The sequence below is a fragment of the Protobothrops mucrosquamatus genome, unplaced genomic scaffold (assembly GCF_001527695.2).
Source record: "Protobothrops mucrosquamatus isolate PMUCROS unplaced genomic scaffold, P.Mucros_1.0 scaffold399, whole genome shotgun sequence".
NCBI classification, from domain to species: Eukaryota; Metazoa; Chordata; class Lepidosauria; order Squamata; family Viperidae; genus Protobothrops; species Protobothrops mucrosquamatus.
The window spans coordinates 475,354-501,194 of record NW_015386730.1 but is presented as its reverse complement, the minus strand read 5'-3'; the positions used below and the strand labels follow the sequence as shown (position 1 = coordinate 501,194).

At 42.7% G+C, this 25,841-nt stretch overlaps 1 protein-coding gene across 2 annotated transcripts; it reads left to right on the top strand.

Moving 5' to 3' along the window:
• Nucleotides 1-10,840: 10,840 nt before the first annotated feature.
• Nucleotides 10,841-22,784, top strand: MAG (myelin associated glycoprotein). 2 transcript variants are annotated; one of them, XM_015816091.1, is made up of 8 exons: nt 10,841-11,198; nt 12,423-12,719; nt 14,427-14,684; nt 16,303-16,563; nt 17,208-17,495; nt 18,999-19,095; nt 20,020-20,116; nt 21,021-21,053. In XM_015816091.1, the coding sequence occupies exons 1-8, from the start codon at nt 10,859-10,861 to the stop codon at nt 21,051-21,053; spliced, it is 1,671 nt and encodes a 556-aa protein (XP_015671577.1). In that variant the 5' UTR covers nt 10,841-10,858. The 2 variants fall into 2 exon arrangements, with proteins under 2 accessions (XP_015671577.1, XP_015671576.1); XM_015816090.2 differs by lacking the exon at nt 21,021-21,053 and adding an exon at nt 22,638-22,784 and having other exon boundaries at nt 10,844-11,198.
• Nucleotides 22,785-25,841: the final 3,057 nt, after the last annotated feature.

Sequence of the window (25,841 nt, the reverse complement as noted above, 5' to 3'; positions counted from 1 at the left end):
ATATATATATATATATATATATATATATATATATATATATATATATATATATATATATATATATATATATATATATATATATATATATACTGCTCAAAAAAATAAAGGGAACACAAAAACAAGACATCCTATATGTTTGTGTTCCCTTTATTTTTGTGAGCAGTATATATATATATTGCATCAGGAGTAACCAGAAATCCTAGATGGTGCACTGCTTATGGAATTATGGCTTTCTGGTCAACAACATGCAGGAAACAAGCTTAGGTTTAATTCTGGATGAGTAGCAACTGCACACAAATCACACAAACACAGACAGAGTTGGTTCTCTGTTTGAGGATATCCGCAACCTCTGTAGAGTTTCAGATGTTTACCTGGAGGGAACGGGAAACAAGCTGTTCTCTCCAGCTGTGAGCCTGCAACATATTTACCCACAGTTTAACCACTGTTTATGGCATTCACCTCATTTTCTGGATCTGAGTATTCCCTGAACTTTAAACAAACCACAGGGATGAGATTTGCACACCTTGGTGAGGGATGAAGCATGCTAAGCTGCTATGGGACTCCTTGTTGAAGGCGAACAAAATCTCTCATTGCTGGAATTACCTGAATTGACACCACTGTCAGAAATGAGAGTGGCAACTCTCAAATCCAATTCCAGGACTCTTCCAAGGGGAGCCCTCCCCAAAATAAGAAGGCAGCATCGTATAGGGCAGGGGTAGGCAACCTTGGCTCTTTTATGACTGGTGGACTTCAACTCCCAGAATTCCTGAGCCAGCATGGCTCAGCTTGGAAACCTCTCCCTTTCCCCTCAGCATGGCTGGCTCAGGAATTCTGGGAGTTGAAGTCCACGAGTCATAAAAGAGCGAAGGTTGCCTACTGCTGGTATAGGGAGAGAGGTTGAAAAAGTCAAGATGGTGACCATAATGATGCAATCAAAGCCCCAACCCCTCTTTATGTGCACCACACAATGCATGTAAAAAAGGATCATAGCTTCATTCACATCTTGTGGCTGCCATCTTTATTTTTTTTACTCCCATGCCTCAGTCTTCAGAGGTGGCTCTTTTGCCTAAACACAGACATGTCAAACTCGCAACGTCACATGATGTCGTGCAACATATCGGGCCGGTTTTGCCATTGCCGGCAATGGGGTGGGCGCGGCTTCAGTATAATGAAACCGGCCCACGGGCCGGCAGTTTGACACCTCTGCCTTAACAGAATAACAGAGTTGGAAGGGACGTTGGAGGTCTTCTAGTCCGACCCCCTGCTCAGGCAGGAAACCCTATACCATTTCAGACAAATGGCTGTCCAGTCTCTTGCAGAATTCATAATTTCTGGAGGCAAATCAGTCCACAGATTAATTATTCTAACTGTCAGGAAATTTCTCCTTAGTTCCAGGTTGCTTCTCTCCTTGATTAGTTTCCATCCATTGCTTCTTGTCCTGCCTTCAGGCGCTTTGGAGAATAGCTTGACTCCCTCTTCTTTGTGACAGCCCCTGAGATACTGGAAGACTGCTATCATGTCCCCCTTCGTCCTTCTCTTCATTAAACTAGACATACCCAATTCCAGCAGCCGTTCCTTATATGCTTTAGCCTCCAGTCCCCTAATCATCTTTGTACTCTTCTCTGTACTCTTTCCAGAGTCTCAACATCTGTTTTACATTGTGGCGACCAAAGCTGGATGCAGTATTCCAAGTGAGGTCTTATCAAGGCATTATAAAGTGGCATTAACTTATTAGATTCCTGGCGTGAAGAGCCAGCTCTTCGGTGAGCATTAGCCCGTCACTCCCCTGGATTATACGTTACAGCAGTCTCAGTGTCTCTTATTAAGTATCACTGAATCGGAGCTGCTGGGACAAGAGGAGGGAGGCTCAACGAAAGGTAAGCTACCAAGAGTTTGTCTTTGAGGGAAGAGATTGGTCAGGAACTCTTCTGAAATTGCAGGTTTCTGTCCCAGGCTGTGCATCCTTGGAAAGCAGTGTCACCTTGACCTGAAGCTGGGTGGAGGTGAAATCAAATAGATTTTGTAGAGATGGGGGCAGCTGGCAGGGTGGAAAAGGCCTGGGACAAGAGGGGCATTGAGAGACCCACACAGGTTGCCTTTTGTTATGGGCCCCACCCCACCAGGATCAAAGCACCCCTTGTGCCAGAGGCTCTGACAGACGCTGGCAAGTGGGTGTCACTGGCAGGCAAACAACAATAAAGGCCTGTCTTCTCTTCCCAAAGATCTCTTCCTTTTGCTGCTGGCCCCCTTTGGGGATATGTTCCCTGGGGCTGAAGATCACATGGGACTTGCAGGGTCTGAAGAGAAGGGAGGCACAGGGATGCTGCTGGGCTAGGATTTGGAGGCAAAGAGCCAGAACCTGGGAGGGCAGAGTGGAGGGGGTGGGGGGAAACAGGAGACCAAATGCAGCCAGAACAGTCTGTCCCCATTTTGAAGGAAAGTTCTATCCATCGGGATAAGAAAGCATTAAGCTAGAATTGAAAGTGACCCAGCTGCACCCTGGAAGATGCATCAAAAGTGTTCTTGTGTCATGAGCCAGGAGTATTGCAGGCTAATTCAGCTCAATGTCAGGAGTTTGATCCTCGCCAGCGCAAGGTTGACTCAGCCTTCCATCATTGAGGACCCAGATTGTTGGGGACAATGTGCCGAATCTGTACGCTGCTTAGAGAGGCCTGTAAAGCACTGTGAAGTGGTATATAAGTCTAAGTCAGTGGTTCTCAACCTTTTTAATGCCGCGACCCCAACCGGTCGTAAGTCGAGGACTAAACCGGTCGTAAGTCGAGGACTACCCAACCGGTCGTACGTCGAGGACTTTCCCTGCCCGGGAGCGCCGCGCATGCGTGGTTCTGTCCCCTGCGCCGGCCGAGGCGTAGCTGGCAAGCGGCAGAGACGGAGCAAGCCGACCACCAGCTGGCCCAGCCCAAGGGAGGTAAGGCACCTGCCGGAAAAGGGGAAACAAAATGGCGGACAGCCTTGCTTGGCGACCCCCATGAAATGGTCGATCGACCCCAAATGGGGTCCCGACCCACAGGTTGAGAACCACTGGTCTAAGTGCTATTGCTATGACTGGTACGCTTGGCTTTCTCAGTCTTGGCTGTGCACTGCCCATCTTCCTTAAGGAGTCCAAATCAAGGCAGGAAGAATGAAAAACACCCTGATGTCAAGTCTGCTTGTTGAGTGCATCTATTCCCATTTGAGTTCCCTTTAGGCCAGCTGGCATCACCCTACATATTTCATAAGTCTACTCATTGAGTACAATTAACCTGCTTTGCAGAAGCTCCTGGAGAAATTTTAGAGCCTCAGCTGGAGGTGGGAAAAAATTGAGTCAGTGGGCTTTGGAGGCAAAGCGGCTATTCTTCTCTAAGCAGTTGCTCTTTCTTATCAGATGAAGAAACGGGAGTGGTCAAATCAAGCTGCCAAATAAAACTGAACAAGTGGGACTGTAACAAAATAGTGCAGGGCATGGTTGCCCCTGAAAGTTGTGTTTCTGCTCAGAAGTGCAGATAAGCATCCCTCAGAATACTCTAAGGCCCTGTAGACTTAAGCCCTTCCAAGGTAAATCAAATACATATAAACCAACTTTCAAGAGTCCCTAGTCCAACTGGTTCAGAACTGAACTGAATTTGTTACTGAACATCCACAGAAAAATCCATTTCTCCTTGCCATCCCTTCCCCCAATGTTTTTTCAGCAAGAAATTGAGTACCAGCAGCATTTAGATCACGCCAGGTTCCACCTTATTTTATTGTTTTATAAGCCTTCTGATTGTCTTTCCCTTTTTTTCTCAGCACATCACTGAGGAACATAGCTCATAAATGAAATCCTGGTGACACTCAATAGTCTTACCTACCTACGTAGCAAGTGATCTATTTGTGACATTCTTCTCTTGCAAAAGGTATTGGTTGACACTTCACCTTCTAGCCTCGTATTTATTTGCTTGCAAATATATCTATTTCGCTTACAAGAACATCACTAATTAATTATAATCCGAGCCCATGATTCCATTTTCTCGGCTAGGCAAAGGATCTGTGAATCACACCAGGGCAGCCATTTCATTTCCAAAGATTTAAAGAGACATTCATGTTAAATTGTAAATCTATTTCCTCCTGGAGCCATAAGGACTAGAAACATGCTCTTTATAAAAAAAAATATGAAAACACAATGCTCTCTGCAGGATGCTTAACTATAATTGTGATGGTGCAGAAGAGGAAGCTGCTGGCAGATTTGAGGACAAAGAAGCAGAAGTTGGAGGTGAATAATCAATTGCCTTAGCTACAAAGACATTTCCATTTGTCGTTAGTTCCGGAGACACACAGCTGGAGGGATTTTGCACATCTGATACTGTTTATTCCATCTGGCAATACAGATACCCTTGTGGGGATAATATATTATTTCAGTGTAGTGTTGTTACAATTTGAAAGCATGAGTTTCCTCAGCACTAAACACTAAATTCCGCAATGGGATTTCTTTACGTAGGCGTAATTTTGGACTCTTTTAAGGATTTCGTGCAGGGCATTGAAAATTTTAATTGATTATGTGCCATGAAAATGATGTTGATTCTTATCAAGCACACAGTGCTGACTTGCCGCTGGGCATCCTCTTCTCTTTCCTTCCATCTTTCCCAGCACTAGAGATCATTTGGCTGGTAAAGAATCTGTATTATATCCAATATATTGATCGAATGCATAAATAAAATTGTGGCGTTCTTGGTGCTCCCTGAGCTTGGCTGTTTGCTTGCAGACATCTCAGTACCCTACTAGGTGACATCATCAGTTCAAGTGAGTATGTGATTTGCTGCCTGCTTATATACAGCTAGTCCTCAACTTAAACCATTCGCTTAGCAACCATCTGAAGTTACAAGGGCCCTGAAAAAAGTGGCTTACCACCAGTCCCCACACTTACAATGGTCATGGCTTCTCTACTGTCACATGGCATGTCACATGACTGTCATGATAGCAGTGTTCCAATATCTCAGGGGCTGCCCCAAAGAAGAGGGAGTCAAGCTATTCTCCAAAGCGCCTGAGGGCAGGACAAGAAGCAACGGATGGAAACTAAGCAAGGAGAGAAGCAACCTAGAACTAAGGAGAAACTTCCTGACAGTGAGAACAATTAACCAGTGGAACAACCTGCCTCCATAAGCGGTGAATGCTCCAACACTGGAGGTTTTTAAGAAGAGACTGGACAGCCATTTGTCTGAAATAATAATAATAATAATAATAATAATAATAATAATAATAATAATAATAATAATAATAATAATAATAATAATAATAATAATAATAATAATAATAATTATTATTATTATTATTATTATTATTATTATTATTATTTTAATTTATATACCGCCCTTCTCCCATAGGACTCAGGGCGGTTCACAGCATATTTAAAAACAGATACTATACACAAATACAAAAATACAAAAATACAAAAATACAAAAATATAAACCCCAATAAAAACCGAATTAAAAACCAAATATTGACGGCTGTGTTTCCAATTAAAATTGCTGTTAAAACCATCCCTACCTAAAATCCTCCCTAGGTCAGGCCCGCTTGCTGGAAAAGCCATGTCTTGAGGGCGCGGCGGAAAGTAAGGAGATCCGGAATCATCCGGATCTCGGGGGGCAGTTCATTCCAGAGGGTGGGGGCACCCACAGAGAAGGCCCTCCCCCTGGGGGTCGCCAGCCGACATTGCTTGGCCGACGGCACCCTGAGGTGTAGGGTTTCCTGCCTGAGCAGGGGGTTGGACTAGATGACCTCCAAGGTCCCTTCCAACATTATGATGATGATGATGATCAAAATTTGGGTGCTTGGCAACCAGCATGTATTTACAATGATTGCAGCATCCCAAGGTCATGTGACTGCCATTTGCAACCTTCCTAGCCTGCGTCCGATAAGCAAAGTCAATGGGGGAAGCTGGACTTGCTTAACGACCGCGTGTTTCACTTAACAACTTCAGCGATTCACTTAATCGTGTCAAAAAAAAATACATAGTAAAATCAGCCGTGACTCACTTAAAAACTGCCTTGCTTATCAATGAAAATTCTGGTCCCAATTGCTATACCTCAAGCTCTACTTCTACAGTACCCTGCCAATATGGGTTTTCCTCGACTTACGACCACGATTGAGTCCCCAATTTACGTTGCTAAGCTTTGCCCCATTTTATGACTTTTCTTGCCACAGTTGTTAAGTCAATCACTGCAGTGGTTAAGTTAGTAACACGGTTGCTAAGTGAATCTGGCTTCCCCATTGACTTTGCTTGTCAGAAGGCCTCAAAAGGAGATCATGTGACTCTGGGACGCTGCAACCGTCATCAATATGAGTCAGTTGCCAAGCATCTGAATTCTGATCACATGACCATGGGGATGCTGTGATGGTCATAAGGATGAAAATGGTCATAAGTCACATTTTTCAGTGCTGTTGTAACTTTGAACGGTCACTAAATGAACTGTTGTAAGTTAAGGACTATTTTTATTGGCAGGGATATTGTTTCCTCCTTGGTGCTTCTTTCTAACTATATAAAATTATATGTTTAAAAGTCAGTCAGAAAAACAGTGGATTATTTGCCAAATGCAGCTCCTTCATGTGTCCTTTTTGTTAATTCAGGGGCTTTTCTAACTTCCTCTTCCACGGTTTAATGGAATGCTCACTTTGTACCTTCAGGGGTGTCTGGGGTGTGTGTCAAACAAGTCTAGTTGGAGGCCACAGCCCTGTGCTCAGAACTCCACCCTTTTTAATGATGTGTACCATAAAAGGAGTTGGGCTTTGGGCATAAAGATGTTGTGATGACCCAGGGCACAGCACAGAGGCAATGCAGTCAACTGGCAATTCAAACAGTTCTTTTATTGCTCCAAATTTTCCCCAAATGCTCCCACTTTTGCTGGCAAGCCTCCAACAAAAGAACACACACACCCCCCTTCAGCTGACTCTGGCTGAAAGTAGGTTCAAATAACAGGCTGATTAGCATAAGAAAGAACTCAAGGCCATAGCGATCACAAGGAAGAAAACATAAACTTAGCGAGTCTGTTTGAATCCTAGCTTGCCTGAGCAGTTTTCAAAAGAGAGAATCCGAAATACAGTCCGAGGTTACATTCAAGTAACGTCAGTCAATCCAATAGTTTGAGTTTCCAGGTTTCCAAACAGAAGTCACAGAACAAGAGACCAGCAATAATATACAACATTCCAAGAATCAGCGTTCGTTTTCCAACAAATGCCCCTCCCCACAGCGTCTCCTTAAATCTCCATCTCCAGGTGTTCCTTGTGGAGAAGGGCGGGACGCTCTCCTCCCGAGTAATTGAGCCTGCTTGCGTTGTTCCCTCCTTCTCTCCACTCTCCGTGCTCTAGGATCAGGTGGGGGTGGCCCTTGCTCATTGCCTGAACTCTGCCTCTCCTGTTGCTCCAGTCCCAATCCTGAAGGGCCCTGGTCTGCCTCGGCCTGCTCTTCCCCACATTCCTCTGAAGCCACAGACCCCTCTCCCTCGGCCTCCATAGGGTCCCGTTCCAGTTCATTTTCCTCCGCAGATTCAGGCTCACAGACGGAAGCATGACAGATGTCGTTCCCATCTTTGAATGTGAAAAGTGAAAAGAAGAACTAGGGATGACATGATACCAATACCTCAGGGGCTGTCACAAAGAAGAGATGGAGTCAACCTATTTTCCAAAGCGCCAGAAGGCAGGACAAGAAACAATGGATGGAAACTAATCAAGGAGAGAAGCAACCTGGAATTAAGGAGAAGCTTTCTAACAGTGAGGACAATTAACCAGTGGAACGGCTTGCCTCCAGAAGTTGTGGGTCCTCTATCACTGAAGGCTTTTAAGATGAGACTGGACAACCACTTGTCTGAAATGGTATAAGGTCTGCTGCTTGAGCAAGGAGTTGGACTAAAAAATCTCCAAGATCCCTTCCAACTCTGTTATTCATATCAGAAGGGACCCTCCCCAGTTTTCCAGAGAATAAAAGGAAAGAAGGGAAGAAATTTTTAGTCTTGCAAGATTTTGTTAATGTAACCTTACAGTAAACATATAGCCAGTACTCCTGATTGTGCTTCAGGTCTGGATTACCTTGGAGGGCTAGCAACAGCCCAAGATCATGACCAACGGTCTGGAATTATGAGTTCTTAGGTTGCTATTGCACCAGGACTACATGTCAGATGGGTTAGCAGAACTTGGCTTTGGCAATCCAGAAGCCTGGCCCATTTTTATTCTCCACCCCATCCCAAACAGGACTTAGTACCAGTATTTCTGCTTTTTTTTCTACCACCTCACTGCTTTCATGCTGGAAATCTTTCTCCTTGATGCACAAAGATTCTTCTAACAGTTGGGCTGGGGGTGGACATCAGATTCCAATACTGCCACAGTTCTCTGCACTGTTGCCCTAAGAGCACAATCAGGCAGTAGAGAATATATGAAATACTGCTTCCCTCTGCTGGCACAATAGAGCAAACAAAGTAAAACAATATCTTGATTTTTTTTTTAAAAAAAAAAAGAAAAATATTGTTACATAAACATTACAGAACATTCCAACCTTCAGGAGATCACCTCTGCTAAGTTGGCTTTGCAAAAATTAAAAACAAACAAATATTACTGTATAGGATAAAAATCCAACTAAGATGCCTTGGATAACACCAAGTTCATTTCTCTATGACAGGGTTCACACATGACACTAAGAGACACCATTTCCCTAACCATAGTTTGCTGTATAAGCTACAGGTAGGCTGGCTTTACACAATATGCTATGTCAAATTAGACAATATTATGGCTTATGCGATGTATGAATGCAGCTTTGGTGCGATTATGGCAGGCTCTGCTCAACTTCCAACACTAAACATGTATGCATCAGGAGGTTTGTGTATAATTTCCCACCAATATTGTATAAAACATCAACAGACTGGATGAAACAATTTTACTATTGAGCATTCTCAGATTCAGGTTGTATTCAGTAGCCTTAAACTCAGCGTTGCTCAACTTGGCCTTTTGAAAATGTGTGAACATTCAGGGAATTGAACACAACACAAAGTAACTAAGGTTGAGAAACACTGCTTAAAACCCTTCAATTGCCTGAATATTGTCTTTGCACAAATGCACAGCTAATGCATACAATCTGCATATTAGCTGTAACTGACATAGTTATGGGATGCAAACAGGAAACAACTTCTACTGTACTGGCAAAAACTCAATTTCTCCTTACTGATGGTCTGATGCTATGCATGCCTGAGTTCTAGATAGCAAATTTCTTTTGTAGGATCTCTCTCTTTAGAAGCGAGATCACAATGGAAAATCAGTCTCCTAGGGCAAGATTTCTCAATCTTGACAATCTTAAGATGTGTGGACCAACTCCCCGAAATTTCAGAGTTGACATACATACATCTTAAAGTTGCTAAGTTTGGGCAACACTGCTCTAGGGAATGTTTTACTACTCTTACTTTGAATGTCATCCTATTTCTCCCTCTTTCCTTTAGGTTGACCTACACATTTCTTCAAAAATAAACAACATGACATTCTTCTGCAAGGTGCTGCTGGCCTTCTGGGTCCTATTTGAAGGTACTTTTGGACAAAAAGAATGAAATCTGCCTTGGTAACATTCTCTCAAATTGCATCGCGATGACCCATCAGAAACGTATGGCCTATCTCATCTAATTCTTTGTAGATTGGGTTTCAAGTTGCTTGTAGACCGATTTCTCACTGGTATAACTACTGGAGTTGTCAACCTTGGCAACTTTAAGATGTGTAGACTTCAATTCCCAGAATTCTAGAAGCTGAAATCCATACATCTTAAAGTTGCTACAGCTGAAAAACACTGTTATAGAGTATAATACCTATGATATTCACTTTAGTGCTTTTTTTTTTCCCAGTAGTGTAAGGAACAGGAATACAAAGAGCAAGGCAGGGGGATATGGGTTTGGGTCATAACATAGGAGAGTATGTGGCTTTGCATAAATACTGTATTCTTCCCCCCCCCAAAAAAAAAAATATGTGGATGACTGGAGTCTCCCCCCAACCCTGCCGCGTTGTTCATTATGGACAACAATTGCGGCAGCTTCAGCTACCCAGAAGAGCTACGTCCAGCAACCATTCATGGCATCTGGTACTTCAACAGTCTATACCCCAAGAATTAGCCCCCAGGAGTTTATAATGATGCCAGTCTCAGGGGAAGGAAATCAAGAATTCCCCAGTCTCTACCCTGAAACTGTCTCCCATTAAATCTATAGCTCTGGGAACACTATTCAGTCTCACTGCTTAGACACTCTCAGCCATAGAGATGAATGATCTCAATGGCCTTTCCTGCTGATTCAAAGGCAGCTGAGACAGTGGCGTAGCGTGGGTTGTCAGCACCCGGGGCAAGTAATTTGCGCCCCCCTCCACAGTGGGCGGCGTCAGCGACCCGGCGGCTCGGATCAGATTCGCACAGCCAGCACTGCAGAGAGAGTGAGTGAGCCAGGCAGGGGCAGAGAGCTGCGAGTGCGAGCGCGCCCCCCAGATGTTGCGCCCGGTGTGGCCGGCCCCCCCTGCACCCCCCACGCTACGCCTCTGAGCTGAGATGCAGGTAACACAGACATGAGGGAGGATCCTGAGAGGGACCCTCAAGACGATCCCTATTCGTTATACCCAGTAAGAGGGGCCGGTGATCTCAATCAATATGGTACAAGGCAGCTTTTGGGTAAAGCATAAACTGCCAAGTGGGTGAATGGTGCCACGTGGAGCAAACACGGAGAGAGAATGGTCACAGCAGATAATGAAAAAACTCAAGACCAGCCATGAAGCAGGCAGTCATTCAGCAACCATATGTTTTTTTCTATCTCATTCATTGTGACTCTCTTCTGCCTCTTTTGCAAAGGGGTCTTGGCAGGACCGTGGAGCGCCTGGATGCCCGAACACATCACTGCCTTTGAAGGCACCTGTGTGGTTATCCCCTGTCGCTTCAACTACCCGGAAGAGCTACGTCCAGCAACCATCCATGGCATCTGGTACTTCAACAGCCCATACCCCAAGAATTATCCCCCAGTGGTTTATAAATCCCGCACCAACATTGTCCATGAGAGCTACGCTGGACGCAGTAGACTGCTGGGAGAGCTAAATTTCCGCAACTGCACCCTGCAGATCTCCCGTCTCAACCCTGAATTCACAGGGAAGTATTACTTTCGGGGAGACCTCGGTGGCTACAATCAATATACCTATCCAGAGCACTGCAACCTTGAGGTCATCAGTGAGTATCAGGCAATGCTAGTGGGAAATACCAGTTCTAACTCTTGCTTATATAGATAGGGTTGAGTCTAAGCTGGTGAGCCCTTTCACACAGTATGAGAATCAGCAGCATTTAAGGGATGTAGAAGCCTTCCATAGAGAGAATGGAATGGAAGGGAACTGTTTATTGGCCAAGTGTGATTGGACACACAAGGATTTTGTCTCCGGTGCATAAGCTCTCAGCATACATACAATATAAAATGATGATACATCATTTTGTTTGAGTTTGCAATCTCAAACGGAAACAATTCCCTAGCTATCTGCATTCAAGAAACTAGTCTGATAAGAATAAATAGATAAAATAAATCAAAATTGCCAAGGTATTTTGCTAGAATTATACAATGAGCCTTATCTCCTTAGAGAAGGGGTACAGTAACAGAATCTGGACTTGATAGATCCTTCTTCACAATGGCGCAATCTTAGCTCATAAGGATTATTTTTAGTATTCTCCAAGGAAGCTAATCTTTGATATATCCAGAGTTCCTCTAACACTACAGTATCAGTTCCTAGTGTGTGAATTTGATTTAATGGCAGTTACTACTACTAAATACTGCTAAAACTCTCATTGTATTTATCCATTTGTCTACACGTACCCTAAGGTTAGTCCAAACTTTGCATTTTACTGCAACTATTATTTAATCAAGCTATTCAAATTGGCTAACTTAAAGAATGTATAAAAAATCTGTGACCCATTACTTCTGTGGGATTGAAATTCCCATGATGATCAGTTTTATTCATAAAGTCGTGGCCATTACAGTGTCACTAGAGTTACGTAATCGTGATTTTCATCACTCTCTGTCAGCTTCCCACAAGCAAAGTCAATGGGGAAGCTGGCAGGAAGTCAAAAGTCGCTCCCACTGCTTTTTTAACCTTCCCTTGGTCATTCTGTTTATTTGTTTACGTAAGTAAATATTGACTTACAAGTATTACGAAAGCTTGCTTGCCGCCACAGTTATTTTTCTATTTATGATACATATTCTTCTAGATGCTCACAGGATTATCCAAGCTTTGGGTTAAAAAAAAATAGCCTAAAATGTAACACTCGTTCTGGTCATATCGAACTGTTATTACTTTCTCTTAAAAGGATGATCCAACTGGTTTGTCTAGTACCCTCTAAATTGGAGGAGAAGATAGGAGTGGGGTGATTCCATCTTCTACATGTTCTCTGTCTCTTTCTACTCCATAGACAAGCCCACAATTGTGAATCCTCCAGAAGTGGTGGAGGGTTCAGAAGTAGAGCTGCGCTGTGAGGTGCCTGACAATTGTCCAGACATGAAACCTGTCATCACGTGGATGAACTATGAGAATTTGGCTGAACATTCAGTCTATGCACAAATAGAGGAAGAAGGTGGCATTTGGTCACTCATCTCCATCCTTAAGTTCCTACCAGTGCGTGAGAACCACGGCCATGAGGTGGGCTGCAAAGTCAGCTACCCCAACACCACTTTTGAGTTTGAGGGCTTCTCGACACTGGATGTCAAATGTGAGTTGGATGTTGATAAGTAGAACTTTTAAGGCAGTTTGCCATCTTAATCTTGGAGAACACTGGAGGACTTCTGCCACAAGACTTGATGGACTCAGGCTCTTTAATTACCTCCATAGTATGATACATTCTGATGTGATGTTGCTTTTCTGCAACCATTTAAAAACAGAATTTAAACCATGGCTCAACATTTAATAAATTATTATACAGATAGTCCTTGACTTACAACAATTGGTTTAGTGATTGTTCGAAGTTGCGGTAGCGCTGAAAAAAAATGACTTACGACTGTTTTTCACACTTAAAAGCATCCCCAGGGTCACATGACCAAAATTTGGATGCTTGGCAACTGGCATGTATTTATGATGGTTGCAGGGTCCCGGGGTCATGTGATCACCTTTTGCGACTTTCTGACAAAGTCAGTGGGGAAATTAGATTCATTTAACAACCATGTTACTAGCTTAATAATTGCAGCGATTCACTTAACAACTATGGCAAGAAAGGCTATAAAACGGGGCACAACTCACTTAACAAGTCTTGCTTAGCAACGGAAATGTGGGCTCAACTGTGGTCATAAGTCAAGGACTGTTTGTAGTATCGGGAAATGTCCAACATCAGGATACGATTCTGTCTTCCACAAAATAACTATGGTGAAAGAAAGCCTTGTTTTCTAATGTAAAAGTCCATAATTTTAATTAGATGGCTCAAGCTTCTGTCCCAGAAAATTGCTTCCTATTCTGCATGGGTGAGAGAGATTAGCAGTTAATTTAGCACAATTATGTGGTAATTAATGGATTCCTGGCACCGGTGCCATGTGAAAAGCATTTTTTTTTTGTTCCTGATTTAATTTTAATGTATTCTTTTTCCTTTTTTATTGTCAAAGATGATCTGTTTTGCAAGTCACATTCCTCAAACGTGCATATTTCATTTCTCATGAGACTTCCTTCATCTCTAATCAATGTCACTTTCTCTTCCATGGGAAAACGAGTAACTGGGAATAGATGGTTTTAAATGAAAAATGACCTAGAGTGCTAACAGCTTCTCACCCACTGTCATTTTTCCCTCTTAAATTCTGAATCTGCTTTTAGTTCTCTTACAAACAAAAAAGCTAACGTAGCCAGGGAAACGTTACACACAAACATAAGGAAAAGTACTTTTTTTTTAAATTAGACAGCTATCCACCTTCTTCAAGGCCTTGCAATCTCATCATTTAAATGGAATAAAATCGCTCAAATTCTGCTTTTGTTCACATAGGGAACAAAGGGAAAAAAGTACTAACTGGACTGTGATCAAGAAAGTCAAGATAGCAATAGCACTTAAACTTATATACCACTTCATAGTGCTTTTACAGCCCTCTTTAAGCAGTTTACAGAGTCAGCCTATTGTCCCCAACAATCTGGGTCATTTTACTGACCTCGGAAGGATGGAAGTCTGAGTCAACCTTGAGCCAGTCAGGATCGAACTCCTAACAGTGAGCTGAGTTAGCCTGCAATACTGGATTCTAACCACTGCACCACCACAGCACTCATGATGATGATGATGCAATGCCCATAAAACACAACAACAAAAACAGTTTTGGTTGCCCTAATGTGATTGCTGTCCTGATTTTTTGGACCATACTCGGCAGATCCCTTTCTTACTACCTTTATCTGCTGCAGAAAGAAAACTGGATATGCGCCCAAAGCTGATCTCTTTATCTGTCCTTTGCAGATCCACCCCGTATCCTGCAAGTGAACTCCTCCGTGGAAGTCATACACGGTTCTCACGTGTTCTTGATGTGTATTGTGGACAGCAGCCCCATAGCCATGATTACCTGGCTCCGAGAAGACGAAATTCTCCACGAGGACTTAGCTGGGAACCTCACGCTCTACCTCGACAATGTAACACACCTGCAGGACGGCATCTACACTTGTGTGGCAGAGAACATTTATGGCAAAGACAACCACTCCCTTGCCGTGTCTGTGCTGTGTGAGTGCTAATCTAGGGCTCTGGAATGGAATCCCCATTCTGTGATAAAGCCTAATTTTATTTATTTATAAAATTTATTTGCCGCCCCTCTCATATCCAACAACTCTGGCAACGAGCATAACCTGGAATCCATTAACGCTACCCAAAGTTTCTACAACATCCTTTAAAATTTTTAGAAACTTTGAGTAGCATGAGTGGGTTCCAGGTTATGCTTGCTGCCAGAGTCCTTGGATACATTTTAAAGTTTAAAATGTAAAAATAAAAATGGAAGGATAAAGTTGTGTTCTCAACCCTGGAGTATTACAGAGCTGGAATTTTTTTTAGCTCCTTTTAATTTGTCTTTTTTTTAAAGTAAAAAAAAATGCATCAAGCCTATCAAAAGCATAGAATGAGGACTTTAGTGTGTGTGTGTGTGTTTGTAATTACAGCAGAATTTCTCAACCAGAAACTTGAGGATGGGTAGGCTTTGTTTCCCAGAATTCCCTAGCCAGCATGCTGCCAAAGTTGAGAAGCACTGAATTTTTTACTGTGGGCACAACGGCACACATCTAAATTTCATTTTTGATGTGTACCGTTGTGCCCACAGTAAAAAAATGTCAATAAAGGTTATCTTATCTTATCCTACATCCAAATCTACTCTGGATGCTTCCATGCCGCCACTGTTTTCATTTATCTCTACAAAACATATTGAAACTGAGTAGCGATCATCTTTACATGTTCAGAAACCCTGGGAAATGCAGGAATCACAGCAAAGTGCCCTCAACAATTAACTAATAGCAAAGCATGAGAAACAGAATTTTTTTCTGCAGACCAGAGAAAAAGATCTAGGGGCCACATGTTAGCCACAGACCATTGGCTATCCATACAGTACCTATCACTGGAGGTTTTCAAGAAGAGACTAGACCAGCGGTTCTCAACCTATGGGTCGCGACCCCATTTGGGGTCGATCGACCATTTCATGGGGGTCGCCAAGCAAGGCTGTCCGCCATTTTTTTCCCCTTTTCCGGCAGGTGCCTTACCTCCCTTGGGCTGGGCCAGCTGGTGGTCGGCCTGCTTCATCTCTGCCGCTTGCCAGCTACGCCTCGGCCGGTGCAGGGGGCAGAACCATGCATGCGTGGCGCTCCCGGGCAGGGAAAGTCCTCGACTTACGACCGGTTGGGTAGTCCTCGACTTATGACCAGTTTAGTCCTCAACTTACAACCTGTTTAGTCCTCGACTTACGACCGGTTGGGGGTCGCGGCATTAAAAAGGTTGAGAACCACTGGACTAGACAGTCATTTGTCTGAAATGGTATAGGTGCTCCTGCTTAAGCAGGGGCCTGGACTAGAAGACCTCCAAGGTCCCTTCCAATTCTATTCTATTCTATTCTATTCTATTCTATTCTACTCTACTCTACTCTACTCTACTCTACTCTACTCTACTCTACTCTACTCTACTCTACTCTACTACTATGATATTGCTAAGTTTGAAGGAGTTTCAACATTGCTTAAATCTTTGAAAGAATATCTTTTGAACCATTCTGGGATGAGGAATCTGCTCTTAGCTAGGGAGACCATTTGCACCATGTTTTGGTAAAAAAAAAAAAGCAGCATATTCTTCCTGACTTGTCTCCCTGTAGATGCTCCGTGGAAACCAGTAGTCAATGTATCAGTGGTGGCCATTGAGGGAGAGCCTGTAACTATTTTCTGCAGCTCGCAGAGCAGCCCTGAGCCAACGATCACCATCTTCAAGGACAAGAAGGCATTAGCCATGGGGATCTACCAAAACCACGTGGAGTTGGAGTTTGAATCCGTGTCACACGAAGATGATGGTGAATACTGGTGCACAGCAGAGAACCAGTTTGGCCAGAGCAGCACTGCTTTCAATCTCACCGTTGAATGTGAGCACTGGCTTTGTGCCCTGAGAGACCTCAAGATCTCAAGCATATTTTGGGATTGGGTAGAGTGTGCTGCTGGATCATGCACTTTGAATGCAGATAGGCTTAGCTATGAGCTCTGTTATTTCCTTGAAAGATCCTTTCTTAAAGCTTTGGGGAACTGTTGGCAGTAAATTTGGATAAAGCTGGAGAAGAGGGACTAGCTAATTCCTCCTCTGTATTATTGTGGACCTGGAGCTATGCCTCTCCCCATTTATTCTCTTTTCCCTGATGTATTCGTTGGAAGTATACATCCCAAGAATGTGGACCAACCCATAGCTCTGTCATATACTTTTGCATAAATAGAGGGGCTTCCGTAGAGAGGACTTCTGTAGTCCAAGAAAGCTCTTAAGAGCCGTGATGGCACAATGATTAGAATGCAGTATTGCAGGCTAACTCTGCTCACTGTCAGGAGTTTGATCCTGACTGGCTCAAGGTTGACTCAGCCTTCCGAGGTCAGTAAAATGAGAACCCAGATTGTTGGGGGCAATATGCGGACATTTGTAAACCGCTTAGAGAGTGCTGTAAAGCACTGTGAAGTGATATATAAGTCTATTGCTATTAGTTCGACCTGTGACTGCACTTCAGCCTCTTCTTTTTTTCCACAGTTGCTCCACGTATTCTTCTGGACTCCAAGTGCACTGCCGCTCGGGATACAGTGAAATGCATCTGTGCAGCCAAGGCCAACCCAGAAGCTATGATCACCTTTGAGTTGCCCACTCGCAATGTGACGGTCAATGAGACTGACCGGGAGTTTGTGTACTCCCAGAAAACAGGCTACATTGTCACCAGCATCCTGACTGTTCAGAGGGAGGTGGACTCTCAGCTCTACATAGTCTGCTCTGCCAGGAATCTCTACGGCACCAAGAACCAGCAGCTCCAGTTCCATCACTCCAGTGAGAGTCCCTGCAGGCAAACATCTCCTCTGATCCCTCTGGTGCTCTTCCTCAATCTATTGGGCCATATGGGCCTCTAAGCCTCCCCAGAGCTGCCATCAAGAGCCAGCCTTATTAGTTGTCTGCCAAGGCTCACACACCAACTATTGGCCCATTGCAAAGCCAGTAACCCCCTGATCTTGCTGGGTCTCCCCCTTGGTGGGGCTCTTTCCTATTCAGTTGCCCTCTTCAAGTGAGAAGGCATGACTACTACAAAGAACCACAACTTTTGCTTACCTTGCCGTCTCCCTCTGGACAGGAATACGAATTAAACCTAGCGTTAGAAGGCAAAGTGTGGAAAAGAAGTTCAACAAATTGGCCAACTTTAGCCTGGAAAATAAACAATCAAAAGATTATGTGTTAGAAGTTTTCAAATATCAGCTGGGCTTTCACCTATAGGGGAGACACCAAACTTGGTTTTCTCTGACTCTAAAGAGGAGAACCTAAACTATCACCATTAAATTGCAAGCAAAAAATATTTTCATTATATACCATACTGGGTAAAGCAAAACCTCTTGAGAGTATAAGCTACCAGAGTGGGACAGGCAGGATGTATGGAAAATTCCCCCACAAAAAAAATGTGGATCGCAGTCATGTGATTGCAGGACACTGCAACCAGACAAAAATGTGAGGTAGTTGCTGCCAACCACCAAAATATGATTGTCAATATCCAGCTCGAGAATCCAAATAAAACTCTAGATTCATTCCATTTTCAAAAATCTTACTGTTTATTGAATACATGGCACGGTAATGTTGAAGCAAAACTAACTTTGAGGTTCCCAGACACCAGTTCATAGAATTAAACAATAATTTCTCCAGCCAAACTCCCACTCTCTCACGTAGTTCATGTAAACAATTTCACTTTGTTATGGGAACCATCTGCTTCCTCTCCACACCTGCTACAGTGTCCTTGGAAAGGTTTCAGGCTCTCAGTCTTTGGCGGAATCTTAGAGGTTTTGTTTCTCCATCTAATCAATTCTAAAGCAACCCCCCTTACTCTTGAAATAAAGAGGCACATAACTACCAACGTTTCATTCTTGAGTGATCATGTGACTGTAGGGGAGGGTGCAGCTTCAAATATGAGTCATAAGTAGTTTTTTCTGTCATAGCTTTGAACAGTTGTTAAATAATTAGTTGTTAAGCAAGGACTACCTGTACTAAAATCCCTTTAAGCCTCTTCTAATCCCCATTTCCTGACCTCCTCTTTTTTGTGCAGGAGATCCAGTGATTCCATTGATCCCTTGTTTTTTGCAACAGTGAGATCTGTGTAACATGCCCTGCAAATCCAGCTGAGGTTTACTCAACAACCACCATTAAAACAAACTGGTGTTGGTGCCATGTATGAACCAACTTTTGATCCCATATTCCTGGTTTACATTCTACCATCATCTTGTCTCTTTATATGGTTTCTCTTTGCATTCACTTTTAAAACTTTCTGTTGACCCGTATCTTCCTTTCTTCCAGACAGTCTGATGTGGGCAAAGGTTGGACCAGTGGGAGCGGTTGTGGCCTTTGCCATACTCATAGCTGTGGTCTGCTATGTCAGCCAGGCCAGAAAAAAGTAAGTTTTGGGGAGAGGAGAAATCTAAACCCAAATTCCTTTGGTTTATACACAACTGAAAATGATTTTTCTTATGACTCTGAGATGCAAACACAGAGCAGGGTTTCCAAGGTAGTGGATCACCAATCGAGATTTGTGAGCACACAATTCAAGGGGGGGGGGTGTCTTGAAATCCACAGTATACACAGCCATCATTGCTCAGCTTTGCAGTAAGCCAATGTTGTTCAATTTGGCAACTTGAAGATATGTGGACTTCAACTCCCAGAATGGAGTTGAAGCTGGATGGGAAATTCTGGGAGTTGAAGTCTACGTATCTTCAAGTTGCCAAGATTGAAAAACACTGCATTAAGCCATAGTTAATGCTTCTTTAACTAGATTTTGGTGTGTTAGCTGAATCAAAGATCAAAGTGATGCATATATGTAAGTTTATCCTTAATGAGGAGCCCATGTTAATTTCCAGACAAGCTGATTCAGAACCTTGACTTACAACTGTAACTGACCCCCACACACAATTTCAATAGTAAGTTGTAACAGTCATATCATAAAGTGGGTCACCTTGTGACCACATCCAATTTTTGCCCTTTTTCATGGCAGTCGTAAAGCAAATGCCATGGTCATTAAGCGAACACGTTTGCTATTGGAAGGGTTTTTTTTGCCAGAAACTGGAAGTAAATACTGATTTTCAAGCAGAAACATCATAAATCACAGTTGTGTGACACAGGATACATAAATTGCCATAAATGCACGCGCCAAATGTCAGAACTTTGAATCTGAATTGTAGATCCCATTTTCAGGGTATGTTGTAACTTCAAACAGTCACTAAGCAACCAGAAATAAATTGAGGACTACCTGTTTTATGTTGTTCTAAGTCTTACGTTATTGGGGCAATTGATATTGTTTTTGTAATTATTCGCATTTCCCCAGAAAAAACAATGAAAATCCTGGCTTTGGGCAAACAGAAAACCCTCCTGTTGTGTACAGCGGAGACTACAGGACTCCAGGCAATCTGGAAAAATCAGAGGTACCAAGTTGCTTTTGGTAGGATTGCGTTGGTGGGTCCCCTCCCGGCAATACACACAACCTCTCTCACACAATCTCTCCTCTGCCTCTCTTTTGCTGCCTGGCCACAACTGCTGTAACTTGCTTCTGCCTCTAGGCTGATTCCATTCCCATCTTCTGGAAGGAGAGGACATACTCCTCTCAGCTCAGTATTTTAGAACAAGGCAAACCAGAAAGCTTCTTTAGGGAAGTAGGATGGATGCTTTCCCCTTTAGGGCTTTTCTGGGGCAGTACAGGCCATTGCCCTTAGACCTACCCATGGGAAGTGCCCTTCCAAAGGATGCTTTGTTTTGGATATGGTCAGAGAGGGGATACTTTTTCTTCCTAGTTTTTTTGCAATCATGTCAGAAGCACCAAGTTGCTTCCTGTGGAAAGGATTAGCTGGTGACATCACCACTGTCCTGGGGATGCCCAGTTTAGCTCTTTTCATGTCCCCAGCAGGAGCTAAACAAGAGCTTAACCCTGCCCCATGGCAGCTCTCGGGTCTCAAACGTGGTCTTGCTAAACTCCTGTCCAGCATTCCAACCACTCGAGCCACCGTGCTCCTTCATTCTTCCTGGTAGCAGGCCCAACAACGGTTTCCTTACTTGGGGTTTGCTGGCCTATTGATTTCATAGAAAAAAAGCAAGAGCAGACCCAAAATTATGACCTTGACCGGACAAGACACGAGAAGAAGCTCAGATGGCCGTTCCGCCCTACATCACTCTGTCACGGCCATGACCTGTTCCACAAAGATCCCCCCGTTTCAATCTCTCTCCCTGAATTAGCAATACTTCACGGCACCCCGAGCTCACTTCTTGGCAGGGTGGAGTTTGTCCAGGTTTCTCCCTTTGAGTCATTAGTGACTACTCTTCCTTTTCTAATAGTCTAAAGAGATCTGCTCCCTGGAAAGCCACTGACCTGGCCAAGTAAGTACGGACTTCCCTGTCCATGTGTAACATTGTCATCCTCTCATTGCCTCCTCCTCCTTTACCATAAATGAAGAATCCATGCATGTTTTTATGGGCTTTTATGTCCCTTCGTGGCAGGAATCTAAAATGTCTTGTCTGGGATAAGAAGCTAAGCAAGGTTGGGCTGGATTGTGAATTTGGAAGGGACATCTCCAGGGAATTCCAGGGATGTAGGCTTGATTGGAGAGTTGAAAAATACCTCAGAAGAAGACAAGAGACAAACCATTTCTGACCTGGTGACAACTGCATGGACACCCCCATGAAGTCACCAGGAGTCAAATTGGATGCAAAGGAGATGTTATCTTTTAAAAAGAACTTCAGGAGGCTGAGAACATACTGAAATATGTAACAAGCTCTTTTTTAAAATCCAGTTTAGAAACAAAGCCTAGAGAGAAATTAATAGAATATTCAGAGGAAGAATCACAACCTGTGGAAAAGAAACTGATTTTTTCCTTATCGTAATTCTTTTTTTTAAAAAAAAATCCTCATTTTTGCTCTTGGCATGCCCTCTCAAGACTCTGACTGAAGCAGATTAGACCTACTTCCATGAAAACTGGTCTATGGCTTTCATTGTGGGTGTTTAGAAAAAACAGGTTCTGCCACAGTAAGATTTTTTATTTATTTTTTTTTGCCACCAGAGGCCACATTTCTTTTTCACGTTATTATTTTTAGTTCAAAAAAATTGCCCGGCATATGGTAGTAACATCTCTGAAAAAGGCACAGCCAGATTTTTCTGCTCTGCTTTTTCACTTTTGAGAGGGAGATGTTTTTCAGAGGAAAATAGATGTGTTAAGTCTGTTAAACCATTAACCTAGCTATTTTGCTTGTCATATTGTTCTGCTGCACAAATAGGGTCTTTGCAATGAATAGCACTTCAATTGGATTTATTTTTTTTTTGCATGCATGCATTTTCCATGTCTGCAATTTGAAGGCAAATTCTATGTTGGCTAAGAGCATTTCCAACTTGAAAAATCACCCTTCTTGACATGGTTCATCTTGCATTAACAGTTATCCTATCTGTACACAGATCATAAGCAGTTCCAAAAGCAGCTATTGAATGTGTTGTGTGACAATATGTTTGCGTCAAATATTTTGTCTTGTGTCTGAATATCTGAAATATTCAGATATTTCTGAAAAAAACGGGCGATAGCTTTGTCAAGTTTCTGTAGTGTCTGTCGTCACCTTCCTGGTGAAATTATGTTGCATCTATTACTGGATCTTGATTAAATATTTGCATGTAAGTGGACGCTTGCCATTTGTGGTCTATTGTACATAGCACCCTGTCCTTTGTTTCTACCATCTCAGGTCTTGCAGTGATATGCAACTTGTCTCCCCACCTCAGATGTTGCTGAACTACACCTCCTAACATCCCTTAATATTATTCCTGATGGCCAGGACTACTGGGAGTGTCCTCAGCAATATCTGGAAGCCCACTTTTGATTCTACAGGAATAAACCAAATTATGTAACTCAAGAGAGTGAGTTGGCACAAGCAATAACCTGATCTTGTTTGTTTGCTCACCTCCTCTTCCAGTATGGGCGCTGTGACAAACGGCTGTTGAACAAGCGTGAGGACCTGGGGATTGATTATGCCAACATAGACTTCACCAAATTGTCCACCAAGGACAAGTACACCCTGACGGAGGAGTTGGCTGAATATGCTGAAATCCGAGTCAAGTGAGGCTTCTTCTCACCACGGCCTTTCTTCCCACTGGAACTATAGTAGTTGAATGAAACCCCAAGCCGTCACCATCATTGGGCTGGCCATCCATCATCTCTCAGGGGACTCCACACTATCCACTGTTTTTGATATTCTGATGTTCACACTCCAAAATACGGGGTGGATTTTCATTTCCTGGAGAGTACATACTGAAGATCACACTAACACGGATTAGGTTCCCCTTTTCTCTCTCACACACAAACCCCACAAGTAAACACTTGTCCTTTTGGCCAGCCAACAAGTTAGTTACAGAATGGTAAGAGGGCAGCTCTTTCTGCTTCTGCTGTGGTAAATTCCTAAATCTTGGGATACCTAGTCTAATTTGCTAGCAAACGATCAAAGTAGAACATAATTCCAGGTCATAATCATAAGGATCAAATTGACAAATCCAGAATAGCTGTGTTCTTAGGTATCCCTCCATCTGATGGGGTTCCATGAAAGAGGTTGGGTTTCTATGAGAAGTCAATGGATTGGTTTTCACCACAATACCCAGGAGCCTTGATCCTTCTTAGCAAGGCTGATGAACATAAGCAGTAGAGTTGGTTCTCTATCTGTCCAATATTCACTTCACATTCCAGATTCAAGCTGGAAAAAAATCAAATTCTAGCTCACACGACTCAATAACTCTACGCCTTTGTCTTTAACAAAATAAAAAAGAAAGCAGGGGATGGTTTAGGCGCATCATTTATTTCTACATGTATAAGACAGTGGACATTTACCACCCTTTTCTGACTCCAGCATCATAGATTTCAGGTTAAAAAGAAACAAAGTGATGAGATGACCGAAAACATCACCTAGTGAATTCTAGCATCTTCAGTGCACCAACTAGCTATGGTTGAAGAAATATAAAGCCTGCCCAGCTGCTGTCCTTTTGACATAGCAATGGTTGGGTGACTCTAGACGACGCTATGAATTACTAGCATGGAAATGACCTGTGATTCATTGTCAAGCCATTTTTACCAGATATAGGTAATGTAAAATTGGATCTAAGCATATCTGTTAAGTAGAGGACTAACTTCTGTTTCCTAGAATGTATGTTCTGTTTCATCAAGGGTTTCCTTCTGCACCCCATAATAGTCCCCAGTGATACCTTCCCATTGTTGTTAGCATGACTAATGAAAGTGCTGTGTGTTTTGCTGAGCAATTGGATATTGTATTCTGTAGCATCCACTCAGTTCTGTCTGCAGCTTTGCCTTTTGAGAAAAAGTGCCCTTTCCAGTAAGTAAATTTGTTGGGCAAAAGATCTTCTCTTTCCTCTGCTTGTTCAATCTCAGGAAAACAGAAGGCTGATCTCTGATGTTTTAAACCCAACAAGAATCCCATTGGTTTTGATGACACTGGAAGGTTATGGAAGAAATATCTTGGATCTTTCATTATTTGCTGAAGACCTATGATTATGTTGAAAACCTTGACTGTTCATCCTCATGGTCATATAGTAAAGCTTTCCAATCATAAAGCAATTTTACCTACACAAATTGTGGGCTTCGCTTCACTTGATGTGTTCAAGCTGGGGCAAGATAACCATTTTGGGAGGATTTAATTTAAAAACCTGCACTGAGTAAGAGGTTGAACTTGATGGTTTAAATGGCCTCTTCGTGATGTTATGACCACTGTTGATTGGATGTCCACTTGGGGTAAGGAGAAATGGAAAAGTGAAAAAGCTCTCTTGACACTTTCTCCAAAAACTACAATAAGAAAATAGGTTGATTTACAGCCACCCAAATGTTACGGGCACGAACATGTTAAGTTCTCCAAAGCTTTTAAGTCTGTGAACATTCAAAAGCTGCTCATTTTGGTGAGTCTTTATGATTTTTGGAGAAACAGAGACCATTATCAGCCAGAAGATGAAGTCAAAATATCTAGTAAGCATTATTCTTTTTAATTTCCCCATTCCTTTCTTTACATAGGTGGCTTAGCAACAATTGTCAGTGAAAAGGGGACAGAACAACTAGGATTTCAAGTATCTGAAGCTTTTCATCTTTTTAAAAATAATCTCTCAGGAAAAGTTTTTACTTCTTGGAAAGTCCCCAGGTCTATTGTTGCATTGAAGTAATGTTTACAGAATCAAATTCCACCTTTGGTTTGGTTTTTAAATCAAGGTTCCTCCCAAATCCCCATCTGTTCCAACACACACATATCCTGTGTTTTTGTACTGTACAGAAAAAGATACTGTATTTTGCTGATTAAGCAACGGTTGAATCATTGTTTTAAAAAGTTGTCAAAGTTGGTAATTCATGATACCCAGCTGGGAAGGAACCACCATCACTGACTTAATGAGATGGTGTTCCAATTCGTGTTTGTGAAGAAAAGCCAAAAAGCTGTAATTGTCAGCTGGCAAACTAATTCCAATCTCCTAACAAGAATAATACCTAACATTTCAGGCAAAAGCATGGTTCTATTTATTGAAAAAGCACATTTTTTTTAAAAAAAATCTTTCATTAGAAGTCGGGGTTTGTGGGGTAAAAAGTTGGAATCTAATAACATGACCTAAAGATCTGGCAGTTTTGTCAAGGATCAGTTCAGTTGACCTCAGTGAAAATTACACATTAGGTCAAGCATGAGGAAACCTGTAGCACTCCACATAGTTAAGACTATACCCATCAGCCCTAGTTGCGACAGCCGGTGGTCAGAAATGACGGAGAATCGATGTTCTATAATATTTTCGATAGTAATAAACTCCCCATCACTGTCCTTGTAGCTATACTTTGAATGCAGCTTGGGAGCAACAATTGAGAATAAGTCTCATTGAACAGAATGGTCCTTATTTCATACAGGATGGGATTTTATTGGTGAGGTCTTTACTAAGGGATCAGTTGTACTAGTGGTAGAAGTATATCTTGAAGACTAATAGAAGTAAAACACTCTAACAATCTTCCCATGAGTAAACAGAGCAGCCCCCCCAAAATACCTTAGGGTATGTGGTTGAAGCAACAACTGTTGAGCGGGCTGAGAAGCTTTTTCACTTCTGATCAAACAGGTTCCACAGAGTTTTGGACCTCTGCAAGCTGGTGAATTTGC

What these genes read in the sequence shown, in the direction of transcription:
- MAG (XM_015816090.2), top strand. Translation starts at nt 10,859, where the DNA reads ATGCCCGAACACATCACTGCCTTTGAAGGCACCTGTGTGGTTATCCCC. An exon ending in CTGCAACCTTGAGGTCATCA is followed by an intron (nt 11,199 to 12,422) that starts GTGAGTATCAGG and finishes TCTACTCCATAG; the next exon opens with ACAAGCCCACAATTGTGAAT. An exon ending in CTCGACACTGGATGTCAAAT is followed by an intron (nt 12,720 to 14,426) that starts GTGAGTTGGATG and finishes TGTCCTTTGCAG; the next exon opens with ATCCACCCCGTATCCTGCAA.